The sequence below is a fragment of the Canis aureus genome, chromosome 8 (assembly GCF_053574225.1).
Source record: "Canis aureus isolate CA01 chromosome 8, VMU_Caureus_v.1.0, whole genome shotgun sequence".
Classification (NCBI taxonomy): Eukaryota; Metazoa; Chordata; class Mammalia; order Carnivora; family Canidae; genus Canis; species Canis aureus.
In genome coordinates this window covers 22,113,358-22,127,684 of record NC_135618.1, presented here as the reverse complement: position 1 = coordinate 22,127,684, position 14,327 = coordinate 22,113,358, and the positions used below count along the sequence as shown (strand labels likewise).

The window sequence follows — 14,327 nt, the reverse complement described above, 5'->3', positions numbered from 1 at the left end:
GCAAGCAAGGCCCTTCCACCAGCTGGGGAAGGGTTCCCCTCCTCTCACACGTGTTTAAAGCTGCCCCACCGGCAGAATGGAACGTGGCCCTACTGGTGTGGTGTCGAGGCTTTCTGTCTCCTCCTCTTGCCAGCCATAGCCCTGCTGGGGCCGACTGTGTCCTGGTGGCTACAGGCTTTATCTGCTTTTGCTCGTGTCCATGGTGACCAAAGGTGTCCCTTCCCTCTTCTCTCCACTAGAGAAAAGATCCAATAGGACCATCAGGAGCCCCATCTTGAAGGACCACTGAAAGTCCTTCTGGATCAGTGGGGATTTTTACCTCTTTGAGAAATGAGTAAAAGCCATGTACCCCTCACCTCAGTGAACAGATACCCAACCGTTCATGTACAATTTCTTGTGGCTCATGGAAACCCCACTCCACACCCTGCTTAAAACTCCTGGCCTGCTTCTCCTAGCTGTTTGGGCAGGATGCGCAATTATCCAGTGTGTCACTGATGATAATGCCCACGATCAGTTTATGACCTTGAGAAAAACATATTTTTCCACCAAAATATTTCACGTAGATGGCTGGAATTTGCTTGAAAACAGAAGGAGGGATTAACAAAAATCATTTTCTGATTTCACTATGGCCAGCTTTCAAGGCTAGAATGAGTGCAGTTAGTTCTGACTCCACCCCTTGCCTGGTACCCACCCCACCACGCACCCCAGGATTCTGCCTTCCCAGACATTCCTCAATGCCTATTTCATTCCACTCAGACACTTGGTAGCCTCTTGAAGGTGGGAGAAGGGCATGGAGTGGCATTGGAAGAATGCACTGTGATTCTGGTGATTCCTGCCACAAGGATTGAGAGAGGAGAAGGCAAATACAGGCAGAAGGCCAAATCTGGAGGGACACTGAAAATCTAGAGGTGGTGGCTGGGTAGAGTAAGCATGGCACCCAAGCATCGACACCAGGCACTGTTCTAATTCTAGACATGGCTTGTATCAGAGGAGCCAGTAATATGGGCTGATGAAGAATGAAGGAGTCAGGCACATGGGAGGTGGTCCTCTGAGGATTCTTTTTTTTTTTAAGATTTTATTTATTTATTCATGAGAGACAGAGAGAGAGGCAGAGACACAGGCAGAGGGAGAAGCAGGCTCCATGCAGGGAGCCTGACGTGGGACTCGACCCCGGGGCTCCAGGATCACACCCCGGGCTGAAGACAGCGCTAAACCATTGAGCCACCTGGGCTGACCCCTCTGGGGATTCTAGACTCATGTGGAAGGTCTAGTCCTAGGGCAAGACCCTGGAGGGCTAGGTAAGGGGGGCAAGGTAGGAGGAGCATCAGGTGAGACATTCAGGTTGGATGTAGGCAATAGCCCAACTCTGCAGCCAGCCTGGCCTGGGGGCACTGCAGAAGGAGGGGTTGCAACCCAGATCCTATTAGGGGGGCTACAGGATCCCCAGTCAGACCGGTTGGGATGGAGTGGGATATCGAGAGCTCAGTAGCTGTGGATGGACCAGGAGTCCCCCTGGGTGAGGGCCAAGTAGGCAGATGCTGTGGACATACATGTTGCCTGTTAAAACAAACAACTCTCCAAATGACAACGGCTCTGGAGTAGAAAATCATCTGAGACATCTGAGCAAGTGTGATTAAAACCATATGTGCAATTTTAATATGTGATCTTAAAATTTAAAGGCTAAAAATATTTCAAGACTGAGAAAATGCTTAAACTCCTCCTCATTGTTCCCTGGCTTTTAAGATTCAGTAGTCAGTGCAGTACCAGCCTGCCAGTCAGTGGCTCAGGGTGGAGCCGTCCAGGCCCTTGCAGAGGGCATGGCTCCTGTGGCCTGACTTGTAGGTGAGATCAGGCACGTGCCCTGCAGGAGGAACGAATGGGGAGGGGGAGCTCACATTTGCTGAGTGCCTCATATGGGTTGGGTATCCCACTCTGTTATCTCACTTGGTCCTCACAAAAACCTGGTAAATTGGAGGAGGAAACAGGCTCAGAGAGGTTAAGAAATTTCCCAAGGTCGCCCAGCTTGCTTGTGGTGCAAGACTTGAACCCACTCTGGCTCTCCTTCTAACCTGCTACCTCCCAGCGTCACTTTTGAGACATGCAAATGTGTGTTTCACAGCTCCGTTTTGGAAGATGTCATTTTGCAGAAGTGCTTGTGAGATGGGAAAGCCAGGGACAGTGGAGATGGGAGACGGCGCAGCTGTCCTGGCTGGTGAGCCTTCCTAGTGTTCTGGCTTTGTAGGTGCCCCTCAGTCCCTTTCTGCAGCTCTGCGTGGGAGAGACATCTGAGGGGCATTTGTGGTCACTATTAGTTGCTTATATAACTCCCGCTTATCAAGGTGGAAGGTAGGAGAAAGAGAAAAGCGCACAGCACAGAAAATGTGGGAGCTGTGATGACCAGAAAAACAAATGCCTGCTCTGGGGGAGGCGGGGTGCATCGTGACTGGAGTAGAAGGAAGCGTGGAGAGGCTAGGTCCTCTTGGCTGAGTAGGACTTCCAGGGGTGTGTGGATGGGCCTCGGGGGACAAGGTATCCCCTGAAATTACATGTAAAACATTATAATGTGTGCTTTTTGCTGGGGGAGGAGAGTCGACGGTTTTCATGGGCCCCGAGAAAAGACTGAGACCTCCAGAGTCTGAGCCTTCTGGTGGGGAGGTTGGAACCGATGCCGCATGCTTGTTCATTTCATTTTGCCCTAATGCTAAGAACAGAAAACTGGGCTTGTGTAGCACAGGATTTCTGGGCTAATCCCAGGCCAGAGATGCTGGTAATTATGGTGGCGGGATACACGGAAGGAACTGTATGCGGTCGTGCAAGAAAGCAGTTGGGGCTGCGCCCTCACCTAGTTTAGCTCTGCATCGTCAGTTCTACAATTTTAAGGGCCATTTAGAGAAACAGATGTATTGGGGGGAGGGTAGGGAGGGGGCAGGAGGCCCAGTAGAGAGGGGTGTACCTGTGAGTGCTGCGCGAGGCAGATCAATGGCCCTTCACAGCTGCACTCTCAGGAATCTGGGGGGGGGCCCAGGAATCTGGGGGGCCGTCCTTACCTCCGTAAGCCCTGAGGTCCTGTCGCTTTTAGGTGAGGGTGGGTGCTCTGGCCACAGGAGCTCTTCCCCGGCCAGGGCCCTGGGAGGCTTGGGAGACAGGGTTGCAGATAAACACACATTTGCTGGCCCTGGGCTGCCCAGGCACTTGCCACGCGGCTCTTCAAGGGGCCAAAGCTGCAGAGGACAGTCTTGGATGTTTGCAGTTGGGCCAATCCAGGTTAATCGTCCCTGCTTCCTAGGACACCAGGGGAAATGGAAATGGTAGTAGCTTGGGTCTTACCCCCTAGCTCATTAAGGCTGTGTTTGTTCACTGAGAGTCTGATCACTGGGGTTTAGGGGAGGCAAAAAGCCAGGAGAGGTCACTCTGGCTGAGGAGGTGGAGTCTCAGTGGTTGCCATGAGAGGTTGAGCTGTTTTGACCTCCATGACTAGAGTTCATCCCTTGACTGATGCTCTGAGTGTGTCCCTGTGGGCAGGGACGAGCCAGGCCTTGCAGCCTTGGACCAGTGCCCTCTGGTGACAGCGTGGCCCGCCGTGGGCAGTGTCACTGTCCACAGGGCTGCCAGACAATGACCAGAAGCACCTCTGTGCACACAAGGCTTGATATCTTGATTCTGGGGTGGCTTTGGGGAGAATGGAGGAGTATTGGCAGCTTTGTTTTCCCGGTTTCCCTGAAACGGGGAAAAGCAAATACCTGGTAGGCACATCTTTCTGCGCCCCAGACCTCTCCTCCAGTGTCAGGTCAAAGAGAGGGTCTCCCTCACCGGGAGCCTGATCTGGTGTAGCCTCTGGGAGAAGGACTCTTGCACACTTTCAGGGAGTGAGCACGTGTCTGTGGGATGTGGCTGGCAGGCAGCTCCTGTTTCCATGGTTACTAAATAGGGCAGGTTAGTATTAGGGCTGCCCAAGGAAAAAATGGCATTGAGGGCAATACTTGAGCTGGGGCCTTCCTCTGGCCTGCTTTAACCCTCTTCCCAGACAGAGGGGGCAGCATGTGACTTGAAGGCATGAGAATCTCCCTCAAGGGTCTACCTGGCTACCCTGCCCTGGCTTTTTTCACAGGCATGTCCCTTGGTGTAGAGGAACAAGTTGTCCAGGAGGCTGGAGGGGGATGTTAGCACAATTTCCCCAGAGTTTTGTGTGCTGCCCAGCATCCCTCCCTCTCCGTCAGTCCCTGGGGTTGCCCTAGAGACACTGACCCCTGTCCTGAGAAGAACATGGTCTGTAGAAAACCCGGAATCCAAATTTGGTCTTAAATCACATGCACCAAATCATCAGAGTGACCCCCTGCCCCAGGTCACCGCCTTTTCATGGGGCTGTGTGAGTAACAGATTTAATTATAAGACATTAAAAAATCTCTTATTTGTGTTTCCATGTGATTACATACCAGGTTCTGCAATCACGGGCTGGAGTCCCTGGTCCTTTGTCCGTTCACTGCTGAGTGACACGCTGTCCTGGTCTTCTGTTTCTTTGTAACTGCAATAGAATAATCACTGTTAGGAGAACGTGGGAGAATTGATCAGTGTGGATGCAAATATTGAAAAGCATAACAAGTCAGTGAAGGGCACTTTGCAAATTCACGCAATTATCATCTTTTGTTGCAACAACAACACGTTATTTTCATCTTCCTCCTTGGCCATTTCCGGAGAAATTTATTAAAACCATTGAATGCTATTTCAGGAATTCTTTTTGGTGTGGAACAAGAAAATTAAAAAGTGCTCTTGACGTGGCTCAGTGGGTTGAGCATTGGACTCTTGGTTTCAGCTCTGATCATGATACCAGGGTGGTGAGATGGAGCCTGGCCTTGGGCTCCGAGCTCAGTGGGAGTCTAGGTCTCTCTCTCTCTCTCCCTCTGCTCCTCCCCAGTGCTCTTGCACAGGCACGCTCTCTCTCAAATACATCTTTTTTTTTTTTTTTAAGTGCTTAAGAAACAGTTACCTAGTAAGATGAGGCCACTCATTAATCCTGACAGCCAATTCTATGGGCATTTGGGGGACATTTGTGAGAGTAAACAGAGGTAGCCTTAGACAAGAGCCGAGATTCTACAGTGACCTGAAGATCTTCTGTTTTGCCTTTACCCTGGCCCAGAGCACTTGATCACTTGATGACATAATTCTTGGTAATTTACAAGTCTGAGGTATTTGCATATCTCTTTCAGGACTACACTTCATTCAGACTTTCTGTGGTTAGAGTAGGAGTTCAGAGGCTTTGACCAATCTCTCTGAAATTTTGTGTGGGATTTAAGGAGCTGCTTTCTTTCCTTTTCCCATAGTGGGAATGGTGCTTTTTTTGTAGCCTCTTGGGGGAGTTTCTTACCTGGTGGAGTGTGTTTCCTGCCAAAGGAGATGAGCAAATGAAAATTGGGTCCCTTACCTGGTGGCTATAGGTCTGCTTGGGCCCTGACTGCACGTAGACTTACTTTTAAATCCCATCTAATAGAAATAAGGGCAAACAGAGCAAATGCTTGCTCATGGATACAGTATATGGATCTGGGAGGACAGTACCCACCTACCAACTGGGCCATCTCCAAGGGCCCCTCCAGCTCAAAAACACCATGAACTCTCCCATCCTTGATGCTTGCTTCCAGGTTCTTGGGTGGACTTTCCCGGACCCAGGAGCCCCCAGGGCTGCACATCTGACCTCCAAAATCACGGAGGAGAAGGACTGAGGGAGAACAAAGGAAGTCACCTCTCCCCTCCCCCATCATTCTTGTGGTGACAGACCTTTTGTAGCTCTATCACTGCATCCTGTGTATTTATTAGGCTGCCCCTCTGCCCATTCAGGCCATGTTCAAGCACAGAAGCTGCTCACCAGGCATTGAACAAACAAGTCTCTATTTTTACAGGCAGACTTGACCTAGTCCAAAGGCCGAGGCCTCCTGAGGATTTGACACTAATCCTGTTGGATATTTCTCATACCTCCCTCATGCCTCATCTGGTGTTGTTCCTTTCTGGACTGAATAGGTTCTGTTTCTTCCTCATTACAAGTTTCTGCCTGTGTGAAGTTTTAGAAAGCTTCAGGACACATTCCAGGTTTGAGTGGCCGAAGCCACAGAAAGGTAATGTTTGGAACCATAGGACAGGAAGAGCTACAGGCAGAGACCAGGGTTTGATGAAAACCAGAATTGTTGAGCATCCACTCTAACTGGAATGCAAGAAGAGAAGCAGTCACTTTCCCCTAAAGGTCGTAGGAGGTCTTGGTGGGGGCAAAGGTCTACTTAGCACAGGAGAAATGTGTGGCTTCCCTGGGCCACCTGGTCTGAGTGCTGGATCTGGGTTAGGCAGAGAGGACAATTGAAAATGGAGTATTTGAAGTGAGGGAGGGAAGTGAGGTAAACAGTTGAGTCAGAGGAGGGTACACAGCTTGACCCCCATACTCCCAACAGACTGCTTGGCCAGGTGGGATGGTATGGGGGTGCTCGGGGTGTTTGCTGACAGACTTGCTAATTAAACACCAGAAGACAGTATTGCTTTGCCTTCAGTGATGGCTATGCCAACGTTATCAGCCGCAAACTGGCTGCCAGGAGCATTCTAATTAAAAATAAACAGTACTGCGGGTGGGCTGGGGTAGAGGGGCCAGGGACCCTGCCCATGTTTCTTAGGACTTCTAGGATTGGTCCTAAGGGAGAGTCACACCCCAGTCACCTTTTAGGTCCTTTTCTCAAAGGAGCCTTTGTCTCCACAAGGTGGTACGATATGTGCTTCCCTAACCCTTAGCTGCTGGGGTGGCAAGCAGATAAAGCGTCTAGGAGCAGATTGCCTGGTGTCCTAGCCCTGGGAAGGACAGACGGCCTGAGGGGGCTCATGATTTCTGACAGGTCTCTAAATTGAGGGGACAGCTAAAGCCCAAAGCTCTTCTAAGAGAGGTTAGAATTTCATCAGAGAGCAAGTCTGGTCACATGAGAATTTCTGGCACCGTGTGCATGGCAGGCTGGACACCAGCCTGCTAGAATTGAACGAGTGGATCGTATCGGCTTCAGCGGAGGGGAGAAGTCCCAGCCCGGCCCTGGACTGCGGGCAGGAGCAGCAGAGCCGTCTGTCGCCGCGGGGCTGGGGCTCTGATCACCAAGCCCCATTTCTTTTAACCCTAAAAAAAAGTGTGTGGTCCAGGGACTGGACACTGAACGATGCCTAAGGAATGCAGTGCTCTCCACGCCCTGTCGGCAGCCCTGTGCTGCTTCTACCCCTGCAAGCCATTCCTTGGAGCCAAGGTAGGTCGGTTTCAAGATAAGATGCATTGGAGATTGTTTTGGGGAGCCCTGAAAGCAGTAGTCTTCTAAAAGGCACCCGAAAAAGTTTGCAGCCTGCTGGTTGGAAAAACAGAGGCGCTTTCTTTGGCCGGGAGATCTTCCTAAGCCCCTAGTGATGTGCCTCTGCTGGAAGCAAAATCCAGCTGCACAGAAAGGGGGCTCCGAGTCTGCATTTGGGGATGAAGCTCTCTTTCTCAGGACACTCTGTCTCCTTGGGTGGAAATTCTAAACCAAAGGAACTCAGTAAGACAGACCTATTTTTCTTCTTTCTCTCTTTATATCTCCCTTCCCTTGTTGACAGTGGATGTGAGAGGGCTGAGCCCCTCTCTCTCCTGAACCCGCTGGTCCCTTATGTCAATCATGTATATAATATACAGAAACCACCAAAGACCTCCTTCCAAATTTCAGCCAGGTTCCAAAACATTTCAGTATTTGGAACTGTCTTTTCCTTACTGCTACCATTTCGAACCTTTGTTACAAGACACTAATGCCAGAGGTTTTGCGTAATACATCAGCCCACTGTTTATTTTGATGAAAATACTCAACCTCATTTGACTAATTCCAAGACAAGACCTGTGTTCTTTGTTGCCTGCCTGTGACAACACTAAGAACGAAGATTAATACAGGCTCTCCTTGGTCTGCGGGTTTGTCTGCCTTGGAAAAATCCTGTTGGCCCTTAGCTTGACCATGGAGCTCACTTATCCTTAGGAAATAGGAATCTAAAGCTCTCATGACATCCTTCCCACCCAGATGGTGGAGCTCTGTCTCCGGAGGGACTGACTTATTTCATACAATTGAAAAAGCTACCACAGGGTTATGATGTTTGGCTTCCTCCTTCTCCATAATGCTTAAAAGAAAAGAGCTCAGGAAAATCTGTTAAAGGGAGAAAGAGCCCTTTGTAGAAAAATATACACCGAGTGGGAAGAGGGTAGGCTTCTGATTTGACTGCCCTGTTGGAGTGTTCAGAGTATCTTTCTCACCATTGAGCAAAGTTCATTTTTGTCTCTTTGTCAAGGGGGATGAGCAATTAGTCATCAATTAAAAGTGTTTTGGAGGGGGGATGGGCAATTAATCATCAGTTAAAAGTGTTTCCTCTCTGATTTAAGAGTCTCTTTCTATCCTGGAGCCCAGTGGGGTGATATGGGGACCATGTGGTTTCTGGCCTAAATATGGATCATTCTAGTGTTGGTAGATGAAGTCATGCCATTAACAGTATTTTAAAGCTGTCAAAGATAGACCAGGAGGTCCCAAAGGGACCGTGTGCTGCAGATTGGCAGTATGTTTTCACTCTAATAGAAGTCCTTTCATAAGCCAGCTTTTGCTAATTCAGAAAAGTGCGGCTCAGCATGGATATCTGAGAAAACAGCTTCTAAATATCTGAGTGTGAGTGATGAGATTCTGTCGGATGCCCCTGTTCCTCTGCAGCCGTGTCCAAGGCCTGTGCACAAAGGCCACAGTAATATATGGGGTACAGCCATCCTTGAGCTTCTCCCTCCCTGGCCTCCCCTGACCACCTTTTGACTGAGAGTAGAAACACCTCCTTCCCACCAGGGGCTTCCCGCCTCACCCCCAGTTGGGTGCATCTTCATAACACAGGGAGAAGACCTGACTTGCTTGCCCACCAGAGACTGACATTTCCAGACCCAACTTAGGGTCTCCCACCCAATGTCCAGGTGTGCTTCCCTGCACTGTTTTGCTCAGGTAGTTACCTGGGAAAGAAAGTCCTCCTGTGCTTAAATCCCTGCAAGAGTTGCCCCAGTGATAAGGCTGCATTGCTTTATTGACTCCTCCTTTAATTAGGGGTTTCAGGTCTTGCCACTCATAATTAGTTTCCGCTGCAATTAGGGTTTCAAAATTAAGTTGGGATTGATTGCCTGATAGCAAAGCGGAAATAAAGCTCCAGTTCTTGACCGTGTATGCTGCTTCACTTGGCATGGATTTCTCATACCAAAAATAACACTCTGGTAGCCATGGTAACTTTCCATTTGGTCTAATCCATATCATCTCGGGAGAAACTAAAATGTTATTAATAGTGTTTGTTGTATGGGAAGAAAACTAAAAATATAAAGGCTCCTTCATTACACAGGAGACCAATCACACTGGTGCTTTGAGGGAATAAAATCTTACTTGCAGAGATTTGTAGGAATTTAGAATGTATGCAGGGGCCTGGTGTGGACTTGCATATAAAGGCCTTGGAAAGGAGGCGGGTGGGGGGGGGCGGGGCAAGAATGAAGAGGAGAATCAGGGCTATGCAGTCTTTGCTGGGCTCCGGGGAGCTGAGGCCAGAGATGAAATGTTCCAGCCATGTGGAGGGTCATGACCTTAACATCCTGGGTGAGAAATGGAAAGGCTATTTTGCTTGTGCCCAATGGAAAAAGAATTTAGACTGAAAATATTACTGATCCATAACATTACTGGGGCACGTTCAAGTTCAAAAGTCCCTAAATATCGAATGTAGTAGCCCATCCAAGTGTAAGCGCTCTTTGGCAGGAGTGTGTGTGTGTGTGTGTGTGTGTGTGTGATAAATGACAGTTGAGGCCCGGTGCCCCTACTTTGAAGGCCTCACCACAAAAGCATTAGGTCATGGTGTCATTTTCTTACATTTGCAGAAGTTCTTTCAGCTTCCTTCGGAGTTCCTTCACAGGGAATGCAAGTGAGTTGTCTTATAGGAGTCTCAAAACCAGTGCTCCAAGTTGGCAAGGCAATAGTTTACCCCTTCCCACAGAGGAGAAACTGAGGCTCAGAGAAACTGCCTACCCAGAATCGTTTAGTGGGGCACTAGGGGTAGAAACCAGGTTCTATCCTTCATCTGGCTTGAAGCCCAGTGTCCTTTCTACAATATCACATTAAGGCCGTTGAAACCTAAACCGTGGGTGCCCGGGTGGCTCAGTTAGTTAAGCATTCAACTTCAGCTCAGGTCATGATCCCGAGGTCCTGGGATGGAGCCTGCTACTCACCTTTGTCTCTTATGAATAAATAAATAAAATCTTAAAAAAAAAAAGAAACCCAAAATGAGATGATACTGTATGCATTAATACTTTAGTACACAGTGCAGTTGGGGAAAAATAGTGCAAACCTCAGTTTTTGGGAGAGACTTCATGGAATGGAAACGTAGCTTTCAGAGAACAGGTAATCCTGCAGGCCGTGGCAAGACCTCTTTTAGGTCCCTTGTGAACCACAGAAGGAATTTGGTGAGAAGCACAATAGATCCCATTGCTAGAACTGGCAATGAGACAGACCCTCACTTCTTGTCCCCATGTCTCTGATTTTTCTTCTGTGAGGTAGGGGGAAAGAAGCTGAATTTTGCCACCTTACCAATGGCCACTTCTGGGGAAGATCAGTGTGATTTTAACTCCAGGGGATCCTAAGGCAACTTGCAAGTGTAGAATAACCATGTTTCTTTCCTTTTCTTTTTTTTTTTTTTCTTTTGGTAAAAGATTTCATTCATTCATGAGAGACACAGAGAGAGAGGGAGAAGTACCTATGGGGAGCCTAATGTGGGACTCTATCCCAGGACCCCAGGATCACACCCTGAGCAAAGGCAGACACTCAACCACTGAGCCACCCAGGCGTCCCAATAGCCACGTTTCTGAAGAAGCCTCAACAGAGAGGTTGGAGTCAGTGGGTAAATGAGTCACTTCATCTCGGCTAACTTAGTGGTCTTGTCCATGAGAAGTCATGGCTTAGAAGGCAGTGGGTTTTAAGTGTATACTTTCCCACACGTAGATTTGGTCATCTTTGCGACTTAAATGGGGCTGTTGCTACTGTCATGTTTTGTTTTGCTTTCAATCCTTTCCATTGCCCCCAAAAGTATCTGGAGCTTCTCTGAATGCAATATGACAACCCGAGGTGTCCCATCTGCTCATCCCCAGAGGGTTGTATTCCTGGAACTTGTTTTCATTAGAAACTGCCTTCCTGTGTCAGAGCAAATGTGGTAGAGTTGAGGTCCTGCTTGCCTCCCCTGTGGCCGGTCCCTTGGTCTGTTTGCTGTGGTGGCAACTTGGGTCCTAGTCTACCATCCTGGTGCTGATGAGGGCCTGACTTGGCCTTAGTTGGTGGGGCTGATGCATCACCAGCACAGGCTGTGCAAGGTGAAAAAAGTCACTGGGGAGCTGTCTCTCCAGAGTGACTCAGTCCTTTCTCATGGCGGTGGCTAGTTGCTCATTTATCTCTCCTGCCCTCCAAAAAGAAAAAAGCCTACCACAGCTTTTTTTTTTTTTTTTTTTTTTGTTTTTGAGAGACCTAAATGCATTCCATTGGCATCTGGGAGCTTGGGGGATCTGGTTTCAGCATCAGTGAAAGGAAGGACGTGCCTGACAGCGGCTGGGTCCCAGCATCCCCTCTCCACAGACCCCAGAGCTTGGATTCTGGCCAAGGCCTTGTTTTTGTTGGAGAGACGTGGGTGGGAAGCAGAAATGAGACTGGGATCCTGGGAAAATTCTGTTAGTGGGTTTATCACCTCCAGGACTACAGAGAAACAGGCCTGTCCAAACACCGGGGAGGACGCTGGAGAGTCAGGGTGCCCAGGCCCCAGAGACCTTCACGCTCTGCCACCTGAGAGCTCTGCAGTACGTGGAGGACCAGGCTCCGTCGCTGGGTTTAAAGATGTCAGAGACAGCTCTGGGGTCTTTTAGCTGATGCATATTTGGGATGTCTTTAGGCCAACAGAGGAAACTCAGGCTGCCCTGGGAGGGGAGGGGAGAGGAGGGGAGCCTCATGGGTTTGGACTGCGGCATCTCTGTCCTCATCTGGATTTCCAGTGCATGTCCACAGCCCCAGGGGCTACTGTTGGAATCTGGCTCTGGCCATGAGAATGTCATGGCTTATTTTTCTGGCTTATGAAAGAGCTATGATCAGTCTTTTAGTTTGTATAGAGAACAGCTCTCCCCAGCGTCCACTCTGAAACACGTGTGCTATTGCAAAAGCAGTTCTGCACAAAGAACCAACAAGCTAGCTCCCAGTTTTCTTAATAAGATGGAATTTGAGCGACCAGTGAGCCAACCTCTTACTTACAGTTCATCTGCTCATCCCCCCACCGGCACTCCCAGTGTGTGTCCTGAGAGCCTCCTGGGTGCTGGGGAGACAGTGCAAGCTCCTGCCTGGAGGAGCAGTTGTGTGTCCACTGGGGAGGTGGACGTGCAAGCAGCTCTCTCCATGGTGTGCTGTGAGGCCCCGGCAACGATTTTTTTTTTTTTTTTTAAAGATTTTATTTATTTATTCATGAGAGACACACGGGGGGGCGGGGGAAGGGTTGCGCAGAGACACAGGCAGAGGGAGAAGCAGGCTCCACGCAGGGAGCCCGACGTGGGACCCGATCCCGGGTCTCCAGGATCACGCGCTGGGCTGAAGGCAGGTGCTAGACTGCTGAGCCCTACCGGGCTGCCCCTGTCTTAATGCAGCCCTGGGGCGGGGGGTTCCTGGAGGAGGTACCATGGAGCGGCTCCTACAGGAGCAGTAGGTGGAGAGACCCGGGCGAGGGCCTGATGCACTAGACCTCAGGCCAAAGCTGAGGAGCAACGAAGAGACAGAGAGATTGGGGGGGGGGGGGGCGCCACGGGGACGGGGAGCAGGGAAGGTCTGGGGCCTGGTCCTTCTGCGGGGAGCAGCAGCTGGAGGAGCTTAACCAGCGTCTCCCCAACTCGTGCCCGTGTCCTTGAAGCTCCGGTCAGCTCTGCCGCCCCTGCTCGGCTCGCTCTGGTCGGCCTCCCTCCACCTTCTCTTTAGGCCCTTTTTAAACGCTCAGAATATCTTGTTTCCTCACAGCAGCGGGTCAGGCCATCAGGCACGATAATCTTCCGTCCCCACGCCCGCCCGCACAAGCCACAGCTATGGCCAGATCCAGATCCCCGCCTCCTCCGAGGATGAAGTGTCCCTGTCCCGACCACGGCCGGCCTAGCCACCTGTGCCCACAACCACCCCCTCCTCGAAGATTCCTCGCCGTCGGTCTCTCCTCAGCGACCTTCGGCCTGCCTCTCTCCACCAGCACTTCCCACGTAGTTTGCAAACATGCCTCGGTCTTTCTCATTCTAAAAATACTACCTATTTCCGTGTCTTCATTTCCTGATCCCGGTCTTCCTTCACCCAGAACCTGAGGAACATGACCTCTGCTTCCTCACTTCCCAGTGGCTACTCAGCCTCCTTCACCCCACCAGGAGCCTTGCCAAGTCCAGTGGATGCCGTCCAATCCTGATCTTATTGGAACCCTACTGTACTTGGCATTAGTGGCTCTTCCTTCCTGAAAGTCTGTTCTCTTGACCACTAGGACACTGCAGTCTGCTTATTCTCCTGGATCCTTCCTGACCACTCCTACTCCACTGCTAGGGACTGTCTTGTGTCCCCCCAAAATTCATATCAAAATCTTAACCTCGAGTGGGCTGTATTAGGAGGTGGTACATGGAGCCCTTATGAATGGGATTAGTGCTCTTACAAAAGAGATCCCGGGGGGCTCTCCAGCCCCTTCTGCTCCGTGAGGACTCAGTGAGAAGAAGGCTATCTGGAACAAGGAAGCAGGCCAGACACTGAATCTACTGGCACCTTGATCGTGGACTTGCCTTCAGAACTGTGAGAAATATATGTTTGTGGTTTCAGCCACTCAGTCAATGTATGAGTTTTGTTTGTTTGTTTGTTTTTTTAATAGAAGGTCCAATAGATTAAGACACTATCTTCAGTTTTTCTTTTTGGCCTACCTCTTGAAGCCAGCATCCCCTGGCCCTCTTCTGATATGTCCTCATCACCCCATCTCTTAGGTGGGATGAAGCTGAGATAGACTCCCTCTCATTCCGAGGATTCCACAGCTTGTGCGCCCTTCTCCCCACAGCACCTGGACCCCACGGCCTGGTCAGCCACTCCCACAGATCTGCTCCCTCTGCGATTCTGTGTTGAGTGTTGGTGGCTCAGCATCTTCCAGGAGCTTCCATGCCTTATCCTCCCATTCTTCTTTCATATCTCATCAGCTATGGCTTATGATTTTACTTGTAAACATTTCTCTCATCTGTCTCTTCCTCCCTGACCCTACCACCAGTACTGTGCTAA

The 14,327-nt window shown here is 50.0% G+C and overlaps 1 protein-coding gene across 4 annotated transcripts in view; it reads left to right on the top strand.

The window, feature by feature from the left end:
* The window catches only part of BCAR3 (BCAR3 adaptor protein, NSP family member), a 155,526-nt gene that overhangs the window by 96,593 nt on the left and 44,606 nt on the right, over positions 1-14,327 (top strand). Inside the window, exon 1 of one of the 4 annotated variants that reach the window (XM_077905483.1) lies at positions 6,819-7,256. The exons of the other annotated variants lie outside the window; for them this stretch is intronic. Within the exon in view, the coding sequence (XP_077761609.1) occupies positions 7,173-7,256 (84 nt within the window). The 5' untranslated portion in view covers positions 6,819-7,172. Of the gene's footprint in view, positions 1-6,818; positions 7,257-14,327 lie in introns of those variants that run through there. 4 annotated transcript variants of the gene reach the window in all.